Below are 21059 nucleotides of genomic sequence, written 5' to 3'. Positions count from 1 at the left end.
ACACACACACACACACACACACACACACACACACACACATATTCAGCCAAGCAAAGACAGTACAAGGGAGAAAACTGAAACAGATTGCTCTTAACCCAATAACGCTCAATTCGCTGCCTTGTGTGACAAAAAGAACCAATGCCTCAACCCCTGGAGTCCTTCAATTTTGGGGGAGGTGTGAGTCAGGGCCAGAGTTCCCCTGACACTGGAAGCCTGACCAGCAGGCAGCAGCCAGGACCTGGTCAGGGAGGCCAGCACATGCTGACACAATTGCCCCGGGCTGCTTATTTAGCTTTAGCTTCAATTCACTGTGGGTCCCAAAGGTTCTTACACTGGGTATTTATAAATAGACAGCCCTTTCTTCCTCATTTTTCATTCAGTTACAGGATGTTTTGTTCCTTTGTGAACTAATTGGCCCAGTCTCCCCTGCACTTCATTATTTAGGAGTCTGAGCAATTCTCCAATTTCCTAAAAGCACTTAGAATTCTAATCACATGTCTCACCTACCACAGGGTACTCACCAAAAGTGACTTTTGCCCTAGTACCACAGCATTTATGGCACATCTGGGTGATCACATATAAACACTTTCCAAGCGCATTTATAGGTGGGCAGGAGACTACAACTTTGGTCCTCTGTTAGCTGGTAAGACTCACTTTTCTTACAAAAGAAGCGCTTGAACAGTCAGATCACACTGAGTATTAAGATGAATCACTATCCAAGATGCTAACATGACTTCAAAGAATCAGGTCCATTTCTAAGACTTCAATGGTCTTAGGGTGGCCTAGAATAGAGTGCTGGTTGTCAATCAGGGATGACTTTATTCCCTAGGGAACATTTAACAACCTCTGGATACATTTTTTTATTGTAACAACTTGGGAGGATGAAGAAGAGAGAAGAGGGCTACTGGTATTCAGTGCATAGATACCAGTGATGCTCTTATACAGAGGATAGCCTCAATAACAAGGAATTACCCAGTCCAAAATGTCAATGTTGACATAGTTGAGAAACCTTGGTCTATAGTCTACACTGGAGTCACATATTAGCAAAATAACCCACACCCATTTTCCAGGATCCCATCTCTAAATTTTGATGAAAAGACAAGCCTAAATATGAAAACATGGTTAATTACAATAAGAATGCTTTAATAGTCTTTACTAGGAAACTATTCATATCATTTAAAACTATTAGATGAGGCATCAGGCATTCCCATTAAAAAAAAAAACATTTATTAGCATTAAATCAGCTATCTCAGTTTTTCTCTTGTGCTAGAAAACAGAGTATGCACTCCTGCTTCTTGGCCTCAAGAAGAATCACTGTCCCTTAGTTGGCAAATACGAGTGCCCATTGTCTCTCTTCAGCCCTTGCAGATACACAAAGAAATACCCCAGCTGTTGTTCTCAGTCATGATTACACAACACAAACTTTCCCCAGGGAAGTGAAACTACGCCTTCTCTAGGTGTGTCTCTCTGTACCCATGAACCTGGGGAAAGGTCAGAAGTACATAATAACCGAGGGCCACAGAAGGGGGCTTCTTAAGCACCCACCTTGTCTGCAAGCGTACAATGAGAAATGTGGACGGGAGGCTAAAAGTGATCATCTCACTTGTCCACACAGCTCTATTTCATTACCAGGAAAATGCTGTTTCATTATCAAGATTTTATGAGGAAAGAAAAGATTCTTACATTTCAAAAATATATTCCAAGGACTGCATCCTTATTCATCACCTTTGCCAGCCAGATGCTCAGAAAGCACGTTTCCCTGAATAAATGGGTTTGTTGAATCATCTGCCCTACTGCCATTAGCATTTATGGCACATCTGGGTGATCACATACAAACACTTTCCAAGTGCATTTATAGGTGGGCAGGAGACTGCAACTTTGGTCCTCTGTTAGCTGGTAAGACTCACTTTTCTTACAAAAGAAGCACTTGAACAGTCAGATCACATTCCTTCCTGGCCCTTCTTACTCTCAACTCCAATTGTGTATGCTACAAATGATTCATGAGGAAAAACCACATATTTATGCAGGCAGCTGGCAGCTTGCGGGGAAGGTTTTAAGGCAAGCAGGGAATTTTGTGTGGAAATCAATTCTTTGCGGAAGTCAATGTATTATGGACATTCAAGTAAGAGAAATTCCAGAGAGAAATTAACTGCCCAAGTAAGCCAGCTCCTTGAGGTGTACATCTATAGTCACTAGAAAAAAAGTGAGTTAACCCTTCAGGCAGCTCTTAAATATGCATTACCTATTGAGTGGGAAAAGCTTGAGAACTGAGGCTGGGCCTTTAAACACAGAATTCCTTACAAAATTGATTCACAAACCAGAACAAATTCTCCTCAAATTAAATGCATGTCTCCAAGGGGCTCTTCTTCAGAGTTTTTCCACGGACTATCCTAAACAGGGTTCTGGTCATAGGAAATTTCCAACACTTACATAAACATGGGAGACTGTGAGCTCTGGAAGTGGGCAGTCCCTTGCTGTTTGAGAGCAAAGACTTCCCAGCCAGAGAGAATGAGAACAGGTTCACATAGCTTACGTCTTCTGGAAACATGCAGCCTCTTGACAGATAACAAGGAGCTCCTGTCAAAGGAGTCCGAGACTCTGGTGCTAGAGTTGTTGAGGGAAGACAGCCTAGGCGTGAAGTGTTCTAAGAAGCTACAGATGATGCACAAAACAACCACCATCAACTTGCTTTTGGAAAGCATGGCAAAGGCCTATTTAAGAAATGTACCAGGGAATGCCACAGGCCCCTGGAGACTCAAGCGCACACCACTCATTGGTCCTCACTGGCAAGAAGGTACAAAGCTCAGGTTTTGCTTCTCAATGAAACTGCCCTAGACTCACCTCAGCTGCAGGCTGGGCAGGGAGACAAGCAGACCACCTGTGGCTATCAAAACTAAAAAGGAATATCACGCTTGAAATTTATTTGCATCATGCCAGTTGAAGGTAAGTGAACTGCAAAGGTGACTGACTGCAAGCCCAGGTGAATTCCTTATGTTGTGGCTGAGAGTTTGGTCCTGGCTCTGCATCAGGGCAATTTGGGAATAATATAAAACCACAAACCATTGCACAGACTTAAGAATCATATCCCCTGCCTACCTACCTGCCAGGTCAGAGATTGCAAGGTCAGACTCAGGTATGTGAGGAGAGAGAGTTTAGGCTTTCAGAGTTGGTTGCCCAAACATTAGGCCATCTTCTTCAAGTCTAAATAAATGCATTTATTTAATTAATACTATCATTCCAAAGTCAATGTCCTGGCCTTGGTACAGCTCCATGACTATGGTTATGGTTATGTTATCATTGGAGGGAGCTAGATGAAGAGCACATAGGAATTACCTTATTTAATGCGACTTCTCATAAGTCTGAAATTATTTTAAAATTACAAGTTTAAAATAAAGAAAAATCCGAATTAATCAGAATTTTCTATCACATCTCTTTCTGTTCCACATATTATACATGTACACACAAATACATGCACACATACACACACACCTTGTTATTTATTATCCCTTTGGAATGAAGGTATATTTCTAAAATATGTTCTTCAAAGTACTCTGTATATCATCCACACAGGACACAAGAAACACTAACTCAGCCAAGCATGGTGGCTCACATCTGTAATCCCAATACTTTGGAAAGCCAAAGCGGGGAGATCACTTGAGACCAAGTATTTGAGACCCACCTAGGGAGCACAGGTTTTTTTTCACATATGCCCAGTTATCACCTATGTCTTTAAGTAACGGCACATCACAGACAATAGAATACGAAAAAAGACAGAATAACAGAAAGCCAATGGCACAACTGAAAAACTGGACTAGACTTTGCAAGATTTAATGCTGACAGGCCAACAGAATCTAAATGCTTCCACTGACTAAACTTATTTTTCAGTCATCAAAATGATTTTAGAACTTTGGAACTTGTTCTTTGCTTTCCTTTTTCTTCCCCCATATAATTTGGTTATAGATTAATACCTTCATTCATTATATTAAACACATTTTTTGAGCAACTACCATGTTTTAGACATTGTGCTAGCGTCTGAAAGCTAATGAAAATAGAATTAGAACTTTAAGGTCACCAATGATGAATATGTCAGGAATATACCTAAAGAATCTACATTACCAGTTTAACCTACTAAAACTCCATTCTCAAAACACATACATTGTATTTTTTTTCTAATTTTGAAAAGTGGATACAAGAGTAAGAAAGTAAATGAAGGGAAATGGAAAGTACTGGAGGGAGAGCAAGCAGCTGCTTGTGGAGTCAATGTTCTGTTGCTGACTGGGTATTATTCTACAGGTCATTTTGCAAGACTCATGCAACCCACAGCTTTTCAGATTACCCTCTGGTTCTCTGCACCTGCAGCCAGCTCAACCCTTCTTCTTGTCAGCCAGTGGCCAGCACTCCTGTCCAGAAGACCACATACTACCCAGTGAGACAAGGACATTCCAGCTTCACACAGCAGGTGAGCTGGGCAACCCTGAGAGTTTACCTTCCTCTAGGCATTTGATGTAGTCAACATTATGCTACCCAGAAAACTACACAAAAACATGGTTTCTTAAGCCCAAAAGCTTGCAGACATAGAAAGGGCACATAGGAACTCTTTTATTTATTCTTGTAAGTCTGAAATTATTTTAAAAGTAAAAGTTTAAAATAACAACAAAGAAAAATCCTAATTAGCATTAGGATTTTTGGCCTGTAGTGGCCAAACAAGTTAAATGCAGCTCCAGCTGTCCTAGGTCTGGGGTCTGGATTCCTACAGTCCATGTAGTTCTGCTTCCTTTGCTTACTGGCATATTAGCCACTCCCATTAGGGACCTAAAATGGTGTATAAGTGCTGTGCTTGGAACAAACGTAATTAAGAATCTAAGGAAGGTTGACGAGATAACCACTATTTTTACTAGAGGTTATTCAGCTGAAGGTAATTGAAAACAGAAGCTCAGTGAGAAAGAAGCTCATGCTCCGAGTTCCTCAGAAACTCAGCATAATGACATTGTGGATGGTATATTTCAGAGTTTCCTGGAAGAGTGAGGCCTTTAACTCCTTTGATAGATGATCCATGGGATAAAATAATTAGAAAAGGAGAAACAAAATGGCCTGCCACTACTCTGATGCACTTGTTCACTCAGGTCTACAGCTACATTTTCCCCAAAAAAATTAATTTCTTAAATGTTTAAACAGAAATTTACCAAGAGAAAACAATGTTAAGTTGTACTAAATAATGGGACTTAAAAACTCAAGGTCATTGAAGTGGACTTCATCCTCCTGGAATCTGACATGACCTTATACACCTCATGACCCAGTTTTGAACACTGTTAAAGGACAAAATATGGCCACATTAACATAGTAAGATAGTGAAGGTTTAATAAGAAATTGGCATTGGAATCAAGAGAGACATAAATCAGCACCCAGAGTTGATAGTTCAGGGAGATATTTTAGTTTGCATTATCTATGTGACCAGGAAACGATCAATATCTACTCTGTTTTGCTCCATTACCTATTACTTCAAAAAAGTGTTTCCAGGAATCCTGAGAGGAATGCTTATCTTTATCCTAAAGAACTTGTTTAATGTAAAATTATACATTATTTTCTTGATACTAATATGCAGCAAGTAAACATTTCATACCACACCACCACTAATGCTGCCACCTTAAAGAACTTTTAGAGCAAGCTTATCCAACCCACAGCCCACAGGTAGCATGCAGCCCAAGATGGCTTTGAATGTGGCCCAACACAAATTCATCAAGTTTCTTAACACATAATGAGATTTTTTTTTTTAATTTTTTTTCAGCTCATCAGCTATCATTAGCCTTAGTGCATTTTATGTGTGGCCCAAGGTATTCTTCTTCCAATGTGGCCCAGGGAAGCCAAAAGGTTGGAAACCCCTGATTGAGAAAGAACTTTATTCCCTCTCAGTTCTGGTCTTCCTGGTGGAGCTGAAGATCTTACCTCTATAACATTGGTGGGGCTGCGGATATAGATGCCAGATGGTGTCAACATTTCAGGATTGGAGAGTCCCTCGGCACCAGAAACTCGGATGATCACATTGTTTCTTATTATATTTCCATGTCCTGACCAGTCTAATGTTTAAACAAACCCAGAGAATCCACAAACATAATTGAAATGTACACAACTCAACACTCTTGATTCTACTAATACGCATCAGAGTTCACATATGTATTTCATATATATATATATATATATATAATACTTAGTGTGCACAATAATAACATTTTGCCATCAGGCTTGTCAATAAAATATATGACAATTTTAAATACAATGTAATAGATTTAAAATCAATTTACATATTTACCATATTTCCTTCCATGAATTGCCTCCCAAGAGATATATCTTATTTCCATGCATGTCCCTGAGAACAAAAGACCCTGTTACTTGAGTATATTTTATGCCACTTAGGAAAACAAGAGATGCTGCAACACTACTTCTTCTTTGGGTGTGGGTTGTTTTAATTTTGTTTTTGTGTTTTTATCTGTAAATCAGGGAAAGAGATACAGATCTTATGAACTCTTCAGTTCTAGAGTATCAGGATTCAGAAGTTCATTTTAAATAAAAAGAACAGAAAAATAGATCTGTTTTACTTTTGAGGAGTCTAAGTGACTATCTCCACTGTTAAGTGCCACATATCCTGTGTCAACACCAACCCCATTCCTAGCTGTTCAAACTGGCAACCTGCTATCTGCATGCCCTCACCTTCCCTTGGAAGATCTGAAATGTCCTGGAGAACAGGACGGACAATATCTAGGAGCTTCACACCCAAACCACTGAGGTTGGAATAGAAGAGAATAGAAGAGCAGACATGGGCCATGCTACATAGAGAAATTAGTCACTGAAGTGCTATCAATAAAGATCTGCCCCAAAGAATCCTTCATTACGGAGTATCTGGGCTTCCTCATGTCATTTCATGGGTCTGGGTTTGCATACTTGTTATGTGTGAGATTGAGGGCTTTACCTACCGCACATCAATAAAGAAAAATGTTAATTCCCTAACTTGTAATACAATAGATGTCAAAAGCTTATAATTCACAACATTCAAGCACTAAAGGTTAAATTCCTCCTACAGGTTTTCTTCCTTATGTAGTTGACATCTATTCCACATAATTGTTTTCTGCTAAGGTAATACTGTTAGGATACCTTTCTCAATTTCTCCTTGATGTCTCACCTTTTCCCTTGCACGGACAAATGTAGGAACAAACAAAGTCAATCCTACATCTGTTAGTTGACTTCCCAGTGCCTGTCCTTTTCTAATCAAAAGATTTTTCTGCACCTGATCACCTCAGTGACCCTTAGTTTTTTGTCTTTTACAGCTAGAGTGTGTTTTAAAGCAAATGTATCTGATTCATATTTTCTCACTAGACAGTATCCACCTCAGAATAGAACTTTTATAGCTTTTATCTCAACAGATTGTTCTTAAATGAAACATATATTTTCCCACTGATGATACTATAGAATTAAATATCAAACAGTATTTAACAGATACTGTTAAATATATTCTTACTTTCAGTGAAAAATTCTGATTTACTTTTTCATTCTGATAAAACTAGAGACCCTTTGTTCCTCAATTCATTCATTTCTTTCAACTAATAGATCTACAATGCACTAGTTAATATGCTAAATATTCAGGAGACAATGTCCTCAAGAAATCTGGTGGTAAAAAGACATTAATCAGATGACCAGAAATGTGGTATATAATTTTAAATTAAGAAGTACTGATTGGCGCTTAAAGAGCTTAAACAGAAGGACTTGTCTGGGAGAGAGGATCTTGCAGGAGGAGAGTAAGTGGCATGAACAGAGCCAGAGAGCTTGTGCAAGACCCTGAGGAAGGAAAAAGTATGGTCTTTTGAAGGAACTAAAATAAAACATTTTAGTGTCACTGCAGTACTAGGAAGAGAAAAAGAACAAGACAAGTTTACAGAAGTTAATAGAGACAAAAATCACTGAAGGGATCTTTTAAGTCTGGTGAAAAGTTTGGGATTCTATTTTAAAAGTAATAAGAAACTCAAAGGAGATAAGTGATATGATACAATTTGAGATTTTTAAGGATAATTCTGAGTTTTGCAAGGGGAATGAATTTTAGGAGACAGAAGGAGATACAGGTGATCAGTTGAAGATTCTGAAACATGCGCTTCTTCAGCAAGCCACAGGAGCTTGAATTCTACTAAGAAGAGAATTCCAGATTTTTAAATCCTTGGCCAACACCAAGTTTGACAGTCTGTAAGACTACACAAAGACATATGTATGTGACTTAGAATTATTGTGAAAATTACTGGTAGAAAACTTTAAAACTTCCCATTATATACTTATTAACCTGACCTAATCTTTTTTGTTTGTTTGTTTGTTTCAAGTTTTAATCAAAGCTTTTATATAAGATTACTTTATTCCTGCATCTTCTCAATTGTTTCTTCCTTGTATTTGCCCTTTTCCTTTCCTACTTGGCGAGACTTGGCTTTCCGTTCAAGGATCTTTTTGCGGTCTTTGTCCAGTTTTAGCCTAGTGATAACCACCTTGCTGGGGTGAATGCCTACGTGGACAGTTGTGCCATTAGCCTTTTCCCGCTGCACCCGTTCAATGTAGATAACATATTTCTTTCTGTAAACCTGGACTACTTTGCCAATTTGCTGACCTTTATAGTGTCCTCGTACAACCTGAACTGCATCATCCTTTCGGATGGGCATAGATTGCACGTTGTACTTCTGTCTCAGCTCTTTGGAAAGAGGGGAAGACATGATCTTCCTGCGAATGTGGAAAGGTGCATTGAAATGCCTTTTGCGATTCTTGCTTTGGCAGAAGTCACAAAGGGATTAAACTTCATTTTGGCCGCTCCCGCTTCGGTGATGGCCGCAAAAGGGAAGACAACCTGACCTAATCTTTAAAAAATCAGTATCCTGTAGCTAAAGTTTAGGAAGCCAATCAGTGATGACTACATTTAAATTTAGAATTTTTTACTGTAGCCCATTTCTAGTGATCATAAGGCCAATATTTTTATAAATTAGGAATTACAAATTTGGGGAGAATTTATTGTGAAAAACTGTGTCCTACTCAAGAATGCAGAAATTAGACAAGCTTGTTTTACTTACCAACTAGCAGTGCATGACCTAAAATATTGTAGAATACATTACTGTCCACCTTCAGGCCCAAGGTCCCGCACATGCTGAGGCCTCTACTGAAGGAGCTCCTCACTGTGCAGCCCTGTATGAAAGACTCTGAATAGGAAAGAGTAAAGTAAAAATTAGAAATGGCTGCTGAGATTGTGTTGACCATATTTAAAGGAAGCTACACTATAGCTAAAGACATTCTCCCACACAATAATGAAACTCAGGAGATAAGAAGTTAGAAGCAACAATCAAAACAAGAGAATGGGTAACTCAAACCAATGGGCCTCAATAATGAAAAGGGTGAAATTTAACAATCAAGTGTTAGAAAAAAAAAAGATCTGAGAAAGACAAACTATGTCTAAACAATAAAAGAACTCATGGCTGTCAAGATTTCCAACTGGCCATCATCTTTGGTATCAGCTCTCATCACAATACAGCAGATGAGAAGTTAAGGATAATGTGAAGAGCACTGCTTATGGGCCAGCCTTGATCTTTGAAACCTGGAACTATGAATTAATATTTATAATTTATCAGGCAATAATATTCTTGGCCCAAGATAGCCAGAGACCCTTATTCCCAACTGTAAGCCAGGCCAAAGTTTGGCCTGAGGATCATGACTCTCACATTTTAACTGGATAGGTTTATAAAACTAAAGAGGAAGCTATCCTCTACTATGCTAAAAAAAAAAATGACAATTAGGAAAATCATTACACTGGTTTCATAGGCATATTCTATAATCCCCAAATCTGGTTATGAGGCCAGATGAGTCAATGAATACATAATTACTGATTATCAACTATATGTTTCAGGAATTGGGCACGGCATTGTGCTGGAAACATAAAAATGAACGAAACTAAGTAACCTCTATATTCGTGTATTTGCATTCTGATGGAGGAAATTGACATTAAAATAATAAAAATCCTTTATTTGAATAATTAAACTATAAATCCTAAAAAGGGAGCTTTGTATTATTACTAGGTAGTAAGAAAGATACAGATGCCAAGCGTTGGGATATTAGAAAAGTTACTTCAGTTTATGGAATAATTTGACTTTTAAAGTTGGGACTATCCAAAAAATTCTCCACTTTAACATCACTATTGACACTGGATCTCCACATTCCCCTCAATCTCAGCTCTCCTACTACTAGGTGCCCTCACATTACTCATCAAGGATACACCCCAATAAATTAACCCATCCATATCTACTTCTGTAGAAAACACTGCCCGTGGTGCACAGAATCTTCACCATGTCACCCAAACAGAATATGCCTGACCATGTGAACAACCAATGAGTACTGAGGTGTTTGTATAGCTCTAAGGGCAGAATACTGGGATTGGTGAATCTTTAAAAAGTACTGTGCAACATTTATCTATGTAAAAAACCTACACATCCTGCACATGTATCCTGGAACTTAAAATTAAATTAAAATTTTTAAAAAGTACTGTTCAAAGATCCCAATGCCTTCTAACTCTAGTAGCTGGGAGTAATTAGCCGCATAGGACATGAGGGGCTTCAGGGTGTTAAACAATAAAAAATTCTTTGATGAGTATTCCAAAAGTTTCTAGCCTCTGCATTTTAACAGGGATTTACAGGTAATAATATATTAATGCAGTAATTTTCAAACTTTTATTTTTAAGCACTGAACTCTTTTTCAACTAAAACCTAAAATATAAAATATCCATAAAAATAGATGAATGTGCAGCTACTCTGAAACAGAGGTGGGAGAGATAGGTTAGGTAAAATTTGATCAAGGAAGGGCTTTGATTATGTTCAATTGATAACTTATTTGTGACTGCTACCCTCTTTTTTACTGAACTGGCCACATGTCAAATATTCTGCAGTACTATATACAGCTGACCAAAGATCCAGAGAGAAGGAAATAAAGATACTAATCGATCCAAAGCACATTTCAGGAGCCATCCCCCTAAATAACTCAAATAAATAAAAAGAGATTGGAAAAATTAGAATAAATAGACTTCTTTAGCATGCAGATAATTTGAAATGAAGGAAAATGTTGCTTTTGGCTGGTCAGAATCCTGCCCTCAATGACCTCAAGGATTACTTTGCCATTACCTGTTAGAATCCTAGTGTCTCTCAAGAGCCACCTGAACAAAGTATGCCCTGACGTCCTTTGTCAGGCATCAACCTCTGAACCCCTGGAGCACCACCTCTTTAAGGAAGGCAAAGCTTGAATGTGTGGGTATTGAACGTGCTGATGAATGGGGAGGATCACTCAGAAATGGAGTTGCTGTCCTCGTGACTTGGCATCTGCACCCCCATTTTGTGATTCTCTGCATATCAGCTTTTGGTAATGAGTTTTTGCCCTGGATGTTCCTACATTCAACTTTGATTTTAGAACTTCTATCAGTGCATCGGGTCATATTCTCTTTTTCTGATTCTGATCTTGTTTTTCGCCTAGTTGTTCTAACCTGAATTTGGTGTTTCCTGCTCCCTTCTTACATCTTCATGTCTGGCCAAGATCTGCACATGTATCTGCTCCTCATTCCCAGAAAAAGCACCTGGGTTTCAGCCCATTCCCCCTCATTTCCCCAGGCAAAAGATTCCCCTGATTTAGGACAACTTTACATAGAAGTGTCTGGACTCGCACTGTGATAATGTAATGCCAATTCACCTATAGTCACAAAGCTAGTAAATGGTAGAGACATAATTCAAAACACATGATTGTGTGGTTCACTCTCGTGTGCTATATTATAGTGATAGCTCTCAAAGTGGACTCCTTGGACCGCCTGTTCCAGAATCAAAAGGTTTGTATATTTAAAATACACATTCCTAAGCCTATCTTAGACCACAATTTGTTGGGGTAAGGTCTACAACTCTGAATTTTAATAAGCTCTACAAGTGATTTGTTTAGGCATACTAAAGTTTGGGAACCACAGACCTAGAATATAACAATTATCCATCTCTAAATCCCTCAAATCCCACATATCATCTATCATTCCCCCATGCATGTAGTGTCTTAAACATGGAAGAAAGCAACATGAGAAGGTCCTAGGTCTGGACCCCTTTACCTCTCATAGCTCCCACCAGAGTGAGTGAGCTCAGATGCTTATGGAAGGCTTGCCCCAAGACTCGAAACTGCACTCCCTTCAACTGGACCTGGCTGGGCTCTTCTGGGAAGGACTGAACGATCACTCTGGCTCCCATATCCCTGGATCCCAGCATCTTCTCGCTTATGGAATACAAACAGTGCTGCAGATTACCTGAAACACAAAATAAAGTCCAGAGAACCTAATGCATGTAGAACATGCTTCTAGACAAATCTCCCAGTTTGAAAGGTACTGTCAGCACCAAGGAAAAAACCATTATTGTTTATTTCATTTAATAATCTCATTTCCCCTTTTCTTTGATTCTCCTCTGTAGGTTATTAATTAAAAGATCCGATAAACAGGACATGATGTTGCCTTCATTCTTTTTTTTCAAGAAACTCCCAAATCAATCACCTTAATTACTGTCACAAAGAGTCAGACTATAACCCACAAACCCAACCTAAATAGATGCTTATTTCAATCCAAAAGATCCTCTGGAGGAAATATGCAATAACATGACCTTCTTGTGGTTGATAATTGTAGGAAAGACATGCTAGCACTGAATATAATAACAGCACTTTTTAATCTTAAGCTGTCCAATGAGGTTTCCCCATTACTGTGCTGTTTTATGGTTTGGGGGCTTAATGCTAACACAGAAATGTCAAAGGACTCCAGAGAAGCAACTGAGCAGCTCCTGCACCAACACCTACTTCCCCAGCTGTGCCACCAGTGAGGACAGCAGCAACCTGCACTTAATAAACACAACTACAAATGCTAGTGAGGACAGCAACCACCTGAACTAACACACACAGCTATGAATGCTAGGGAGGGCATCAAACCAGCTGGACCGAACACACACAACTACTATTGCTACCAAAATGTTGTGACCTCAGGATCCAGGGCACCTTCTGCTGATACATGGCATTTGGTGGTACAAACTAATCTGGAGAATAAATCATCTCTCCAATTGAATAATAAAGATTTTTCATGTTAATGATCCAAAGAAGCACCAATAATATAAAACACCGTATCATACCACAGTAAATTTCAGAATCCAGTCATTTGCTAACACCCAGAGAAGAGGTGAATGAAGAGATATTTATATTTGTATGCCTTATCACAATTTGATTATTTGTGCCAGTGATCCATAAGATTTTCAAATGGACAGGCCTTGTGTTATTAAATTCAACTACCTTGTTCCACACTCCAGCCCCACACAGAAAAGGAATGGCTTATTTTGAGAATATTGTAGTTATACTTATGATTTGTGATGAAATCAAGGATGTTTTCCATTCGGGGCTAACAGATTTATAGTGGCTTAAACCCAGAAGCATGGTCTCACTGGCAGCATGATCAAATGCAATATTTGGCAAAATATGATCTCACAATACCAAGGAAGTTTGAAAAGAATGTAGATCCCAATTCTGCAGAATAGATAAAGCTGAGCAGTTGATGGAAGTGAACCCACTGTTATCCAAACATTCTTTTTAGAATGACACATTTGTGAGTAGATGATTTGTAGGGAGGGAGGTGAGGTCAAACTCCCTCTCTACTTCTAACAACTCCCCACACCCAACCACATGACAACATTATACTCACATGCACCTATATTTAGACACAACTCAAATCTTTAACTCCAGCCTCGACCTTTCTTCCAGGCTCCACACATTACCAGACATCTCTACACAGTTGCTGGCCTGGCATCTCAGTTACGACATATACAAAATTAAACTCATGATTGCCACTCTCCCACCCCAAAACCTGCTCCTCTTCCCATCCCAGTAAATAGCCTCATCATCCATCCAGAGCTCATGCCTGGAAGTCATCCTTGACACCCACACCATCCTGGACCAAAGTTGACAAATGATGTCTTCACAACATGTGAAAGCCTCATAATCTACAGCCTGGGAAACCAAAACATAACCTACTAAACTAACCATCCCTGAAATAGATGCTTAATAGGCACATCAGTGTGATTCAGTGCCTGCTATTCTACTAGAAGATAAATTGACTTTTTCCACCACTTACCTAGACTATGTGGTAGTTCACTCAGAAAACAAATCCCGAAAAGGGGATGGGGGAGCCTTACAAGTCTAATCAGTAAGAATGTGCTGCCTGAGTCCAGAACTCTGGCATATGGCTTTCCTAAAAATATTAGAAGTGGCCTGGAATTTTAACATCGAACCCAGAAATGAAATGTAATTCAACTCTTCAGATTGAATTCTTTAATAGAAATATTTTCCCCAGAGCAGTAATCTTTCATTTCTTTTGTCTTTTGTCTATCTTTTTCACAAGTTTGTTGGGCAGTGGGGCAGGGAGGAGGATGAAATGACAATCAAGAACATTCTGAAAACTACAGAAAATTATTGGCATCCAAAGGTTAAGGGCCTATTCTATTTTGAAACAGGTCAACCATAGCAATGCCATCTATCATCAGACAGTAAGAATATTCTTTTTGCTCACTGGACTTTCCAACAAAATATTCTTCTACCTTTTGGAGCATTGGCCTCCTGGCATGAAAGAAGTAGCTTCTCCCTCTCATTAGTGAGATTTCCTTGTATGGTAATACTCCTGCTGAGCAGAGCCACAGTGGCCTTTAAAATATGGTGCTCTCCAGCCACCCAATTCTCTGTAAAGTTGTGAGAATATCTGGGGAAAAAAAGAGGATGATAGAACTGAGGACATCACTCCAAATCTTACTAAGAATAATAAGCCACTAGATTAACAGAATTCTTCCTTTGGGGATCTATTCATGTTTCTTTAGAAACTCAAAACCAAATAGTGAACTATAGACACAAGTGCATGAAAATTAGAAACTATGCTGATCATTGCCCTAATCATTTGTGTAAGACAGAAGTTCTAGAGACTCACAAGACAAACTAACTTACAAAGTCTAAATCTTCAAAACATTTCATGCTCTTTAATTTTCTTGTCCAAATGTCTAGCACTATTTAATGCAGAAGAAATATATCACTGAAAGACCCCAATACAAATGTTCAGACTCCAACACAGTTAAAATCTCATCTTCATCCATGTCAGCTTAGCCAAGCTGACACTCAGTACCTCAAAGGTGACTTAAGATAGAGGTCTGTGTCCTGCACAGTTTCCACAGTGACAATCTCTTCCATCGGTTTGGCACCTTCAACACCTGTTCCACTGATTATGATAACTTCATCCCCAGGGTGCCAGTCCACAGCATCTTCTAAAGCCAACACTGTGTCTCGGGCATGGGCAGTTGCTCGGAGACGGGTGACAATTACTTCTGGTAGTGAACCTAAAGCAGCCCAAGGAAAAGTTGTCCAGATAATTTAATCATTAATCAAAACATGATTAATTTAATCTTTAATAAATGTGATGTTATTTAGCCAAAGAATCCCATAAAATAAGATCTGGAAAGCAAGCTTCAGGATAGATAAGCACCAATTTTTTTTATATTAGTTTTGTTTTATTTTGTTTGACATTAGTTTTCTTTTTATCTATAAAAAGAAGTCAATAAAAGTAATCCAGAATAGAGGATAGCAATGTGTAAAAAGCACAAGAATTGTGGTCAGATTACACTTACATTTGAATCATGGTCTTGTCATATTCTAACCCTATTCTTTTGGGTAATAAACTTGATGAGTGGGCTTAAGTTTCCTCAGTTAAAAACAGAAGTAGCAGGGTCTTCCATCATAGGGTTTCAGAAAGATTCAATGAAATAGTATCTATGAAACATCTAGCTTAGATCTTACCACATAATAGACCCTAAGTGTATGTTAATCCTTTCTCTTCCTTTTCTGTGTCACACTGTGTTTGAGGATGAAATTTTACCACTTCTTTTTTATTCCAAGTAAAAATAAGTGGTTACTAGACTTTCTGACGTAGACCTCCACAACTAATTTCCAATATGAAGACTTCACAAATAACAAAAATAGAGAGGAAAACAAAAATTATCTCTTAAGAGTTGTCATAAGTCTTGGTGTATTAAATGATCCCTTCAAACTATAAAAACTAGACCTATCTAATATAAGACTGCTGAATGCAGTTGAAGAAGAGGAACTTATGGTTCTAGATAACTTCGTTTGTATTACACTCCAATTTACCCACCTGACCATCCCCATACCAGCAAGCTAATCTCTAATTATCAAAAATTCAAGAAGATCATCTGTCTCACAGTTTATTCTGGTCTTTTCCAGTAAGGGTCAAGGCACAGATTTTTTTCAAGGCATTATCTGAATACTTCAGAAAACACATGGCTTACTCCCTACTGCTTCTTCTTTCTGTAGTACATTTCCTTCCTCTTTTGCAATAGATGATAATTTACCTTTAGCCCACAGCAAGTTACTGTCCTCCCTTGTTGTACTAAAGTAAAGTAATAATACTTGAATCTCTAACTACAGAGGCGGCCGACAATAAATCATTTTCAAATTATTTTAAACTTTCCTCTTTATTTATTTGTCTCTCTGTACACAAGCACTTGTACCAATAATGTTGTTCTAGGCTTAGAAAGGTCTCTGGGTTAATGTTGTAATTTCTGAAGTTTACTTGGGCAATAATTTTGTCTTAAAAAATGTACAGAGTTCAAAATTTCTAATTATAGAGCAGGTGAAAATTAAGACATAAATCATCCCAAAAGAAAATAATTTTAATTTTATTTCTTGTTTGTATAGCTTAACCTTTGGAAACAATAAAATAAGACGTATTTATATGTATATGCATATATACGTGAATTTTTATAACCCGTTCTTGAATGTCTTCATAGAAAAATCTCTACCATAGAAAAACATTTATCGAAGACAAAATGCTGTCAGACTCTGTGATCAATGTTCACAATTCTCAGTTAATATGCAACAAACACCTACTATGTGACTATCAACATGCAAGCTACACATGGCAGAACTGACAGTAGAGACCACAAAGGTCTATCTAAACTAATTACTCCTATAAATAATGGTCAACTCTGAATGGATGAAAAAAATTCACAGATAATCTTTGAAGTACATTTTTTAACTATTAACAAAAAGTTACATCTTTTTAAATATTGACAGAGCCTCTAGAAAGCAGTAAAACTATCTTATAACTTATTCACTCTCATTGCAAAAATAACGTCTCTGTGTGTGGTTAAAACATCAAACCTGGGTGTTTAATGAGTGCTGGCCTCATATTTCTAGCTACGTAGTAGATATTGACATTTAGATGAGTACTATCATCTTAAAACTATTGTAATAATTATCTGAGCTAGACCCTCTTAAAAACAGTTTTTATTCCCTTAAGTATTCCTCCTTATGTTCTTTTTTTAAAACAAAAAAAAATTGTGCTAAGTTATTTTAATTACATCCCTTCTTTATCCATTAACCTGCAGTATTTTCCTGCAATACTCAGTAACAAAGTCAGAAACTTCCTGCTCGACTTTAAAGACTCTCCATAATGTGACCCCACTTTATGGTCTCTGATTTCTTAATAAATTCTGTTTCAAGAAGCCCAGTCTCTTTACCTATTCTCATTTAGCAGGATCATCCTGCCTCTAATCTTTTGTCAATTTTGTCCTTTCCACTCGTGTCCTTGCTTCTTTCTCTTCATGTATCCTTTTAAAGCACGACTCAAGCCCAATCTTTTCAATGAATTTCAGAACACACTTCATCTTCACTTCCTTCTGCAGACCTTGTAGTGATCAGTGAGATCGTTCCTTCAGCAAAATTTGGATGTACATCTGGGATTTAGGCATTCCCAAGCATGTCTGGGTAGCTTGTGAGCCATTTATTTGAGCTGCTTTGTGTGGGGGAGGAAGTTTGCACAAAGAAACAGATGGGAGAAAAGAAGATGACAGAGAAGATATGGCGTCAATCTCAGATATAGGCCCTCTCCCTTGACCACAAGGACCTATGACTGAAACTGAGGGAAGAATTTGGAGGAACTCTCCAGATGGCTTTGTCACCTGATGCTGCCCCACCTGAGATTCTCTCTGCATTCTTTAGAGCGTAATCCTGAGAGAAGCCTCGAAGACTTGCTGAGAAGACAAACCCTGTATCATAATCTGTCATATCGCCATGGCTGTCTCCTTTCTCACACTAACACAACTGCGATTTGGCCTCTATTTCTATACTTAGAATTTGTCTCCCCCACTAAACACAACAGCAAAAATCATACCTATGTTTGTTCACCGTGATAACATCAATGCCTTTCACAGTGTCTAGCATATAATAAGTGTTCCATAAATATATCCTGAATGCATAAAATCACAAATGAGATGGAGAAACCAGCACCCCAGTGTCTTGGTGTCCAGTTGATCAGGTGGGACTCTGAGCGGCATGCAGAGATAGTTGCCACATTTCATCATGGGGCACAGCACACTCCCACACCTAGGGGTTTTCAATGAAAGCCTGAACCCTCAAACTCATGTGTTCAGTACTCTCATGGCAGGTACCAGCAGTAGATGCAGGGATGAGGCAGCCCCTACTACCTTCCTGAATGGAGAACAATGACCAAGAAGCCAAAGTAGGAGGAAAAGAACATGAAAGATGTCTCATGGTGACTAAGGCAGACAGATGAGCTCACAGAAAACACATTGTGAGAACACCTAGAAGCAAGCAGAAATGCTAAAAAGGGGAGAAGGTTTTGTGTGAGTTGGGGGCCGCAGACAGTGCAATTTTTATCACTATTGAAATATCCATAGGCTGAGCAGGCTCAGGGAAGCCTGGGGAGACTTCAGTTATATAACCAATAGTCAGTCCCATGTCTCTCAGCACTAAATCATCCTAAAATTACTACAGTGCCTGTGTCGTCTCTCTCCACCTTACAGGTGGCACCATGACTGCTGTGCCCCTGCCTCATGTCTCCTTTATGTTTGGCACAATTCCTAACACAGCACTGGACACAAAATTAACATTCAATTCATAGTGGTTCAAATGAGTTGTTTTAAGTATTGCCTTCTGGGCAATCACTCGTAAACTCCCATCAGACATATGCCCAAGTGAGTATATAATAGTCAACATGTAAACAGCAGAAAAAATTACAAACATTAATTGAAAACTTAGAATAACCCTAACCTATGCAAACTAGTTTCATTGTCAAGTAAGAAATCTTTGGTTTTTTATTTTTGTTATTTATTTTAACAGATTGTACAGATAGGAAACTATGATTCTTCAAGGACAAGATTATATGGTAATAGATATCAGCACAAAGTTCTGAAACTAGTTCTTCTGAATCTAAGACCAGAGAACTAGACAAGTAAATGGAATTTGTAGCCTCTGGAAATAGCTGTAAATTAATTGTACCCAATTAGCTTGGATGTTCAAAAAATTATTCTCATTACTTCATAAATGTTATTTAAATGTCATACAAGGTGGACCAACTGACTTCTCTGATGAAGAAGGCATTGCACACATTTTACATCCGAGTCATTTCTGTTCATAGAACTATTGAAACCCACGTTGGGTAGCTCCCTTCCTTTCTGTACCACAAATCAAAAAACACATAAAACTACAGTATAAAAAGCTCAATAATTTATGAATATGCTTAAATGAAAAAGGACTATGCTTTTAACTTGTAATTTAATACTATGTTTAATCACTTTGGGCTTTCGATGTTGACCTGTTAACCAACAAACTACTCATTTACTCCCACTAATGACTTCTACTCATAATTGTATTTCCTACAAATTATTGTTCAAGCATTTCAATGTCATTCATCCATAATTACACAGTCTCAGAGAACCATTCTTACTAAATGGGCATGGAGAAAAAGAAAATAATCTTTGTGGGTTAACACACTTTAAAATCACTAATTGTCCTCTGTTTGTTTATTTTGTAGGACTTAAATCTTTATTCTAAGAATAACTGCCAAGGCCTTTCAAAACCATTTAGGGTGGGAGAGGGAGAGAGGGAGAGAGAGAGAAAGAAAGAAAAAAGAGAGAGAGAGGAAGGAGAAAGAAAAGGATAATTTATTAAAATAATGTTTGCATCAGAATAGAAATAAAGGAACTCACAAAAAAACTAGAAATATTGTCCTCAAATATATACAAATTATTTCCCCCTTATTTCTGGATGCAACATCACCATTATCCACAGCAAAACACTGAAAGCTGTATTGTGTGTGGATGAACATTTGTCAAGCACTAGGAAGACAAACACAAAGAACACAATCCCTTTCCTCCAGGCCCCATGACCGGTATAAGAAATAGACAGACAAAAATCAGAAGTGCACTGTGCAAGGTGCAGAGTGACATTCAGTGGTGTACAGACATGGAGCACTGCACTCACACCAAGGGAGTGGTCCTTTCCAGGAATGCTTCCCAGAAAAGGTGATAACTGAGCTGGGTCTTGAAGGACAAGCCAAAGTGGGCCTGATGACAAAATGGGAAGAGTACCCTAGGCAACGACAATGATGTGTACGATGGTGGGGGACATTCAAATAACCACTACATATGTGGCGTGGCCAGAGTATAGGTGTACAGAAGGTATAGGCACCTAGTGAATGTCCCTTCACTCTGAAGAGGTGAGCAGCATTCACCCAAAAATGCCTCACAGGCCCTCCCATAGCACTTAGAGTTTACCCTAAAAATTATTTGGAAACCACCAAATGAATATTTGGGATGAAATCTAAGAAATCATTTTGTTGTGCAACAGTTTTAAGCCTATAGTACACATATCAAACTAAGAAAATAAAATCCTTAGTGAGAAAATGGACTTATTGTACATTAGTGAGAATGAGTCAAATCCTAAGACAAACAAGAACCAGCCAATAGGCAAACAGAGAGCCTGATGTGTTACTCTAGGAACTGAATAGATATCAGACCTCTGGATCACATGAAGAGGACTAGGCAAAATAATGCAAGACTTTGTTGACCTGTTTTAAAAACCTCAAGTTGTATTTGAAATAGTTATATAAACAAATATATATATATGTATTATATATGTGGGTGTATATA

The 21059-nt window shown here is 38.3% G+C and overlaps 1 protein-coding gene and 1 pseudogene across 2 annotated transcripts in view; both read right to left on the bottom strand.

Annotated features, from left to right (window-relative positions):
• Positions 1-21059, bottom strand: part of PKHD1 (polycystic kidney and hepatic disease 1 (autosomal recessive)) — a 475948-nt gene that overhangs the window by 275228 nt on the left and 179661 nt on the right. Inside the window, 6 exon segments of the mRNA XM_011960244.1 lie at positions 5944-6074; positions 6308-6364; positions 9090-9215; positions 12137-12328; positions 14646-14803; positions 15218-15428. Coding sequence (XP_011815634.1) covers positions 5944-6074; positions 6308-6364; positions 9090-9215; positions 12137-12328; positions 14646-14803; positions 15218-15428 — 875 coding nt within the window.
• LOC105524834 lies at positions 8347-8859 on the bottom strand (annotated as a pseudogene). The gene has a single exon (XR_001003819.1). The product of XR_001003819.1 is annotated as a 60S ribosomal protein L26 pseudogene (transcript).

The sequence above is a fragment of the Colobus angolensis genome, unplaced genomic scaffold (assembly GCF_000951035.1).
Source record: "Colobus angolensis palliatus isolate OR3802 unplaced genomic scaffold, Cang.pa_1.0 Scaffold51, whole genome shotgun sequence".
Lineage (NCBI taxonomy): Eukaryota > Metazoa > Chordata > Mammalia > Primates > Cercopithecidae > Colobus > Colobus angolensis.
This window is presented reverse-complemented; position numbering and strand designations above follow the sequence as displayed.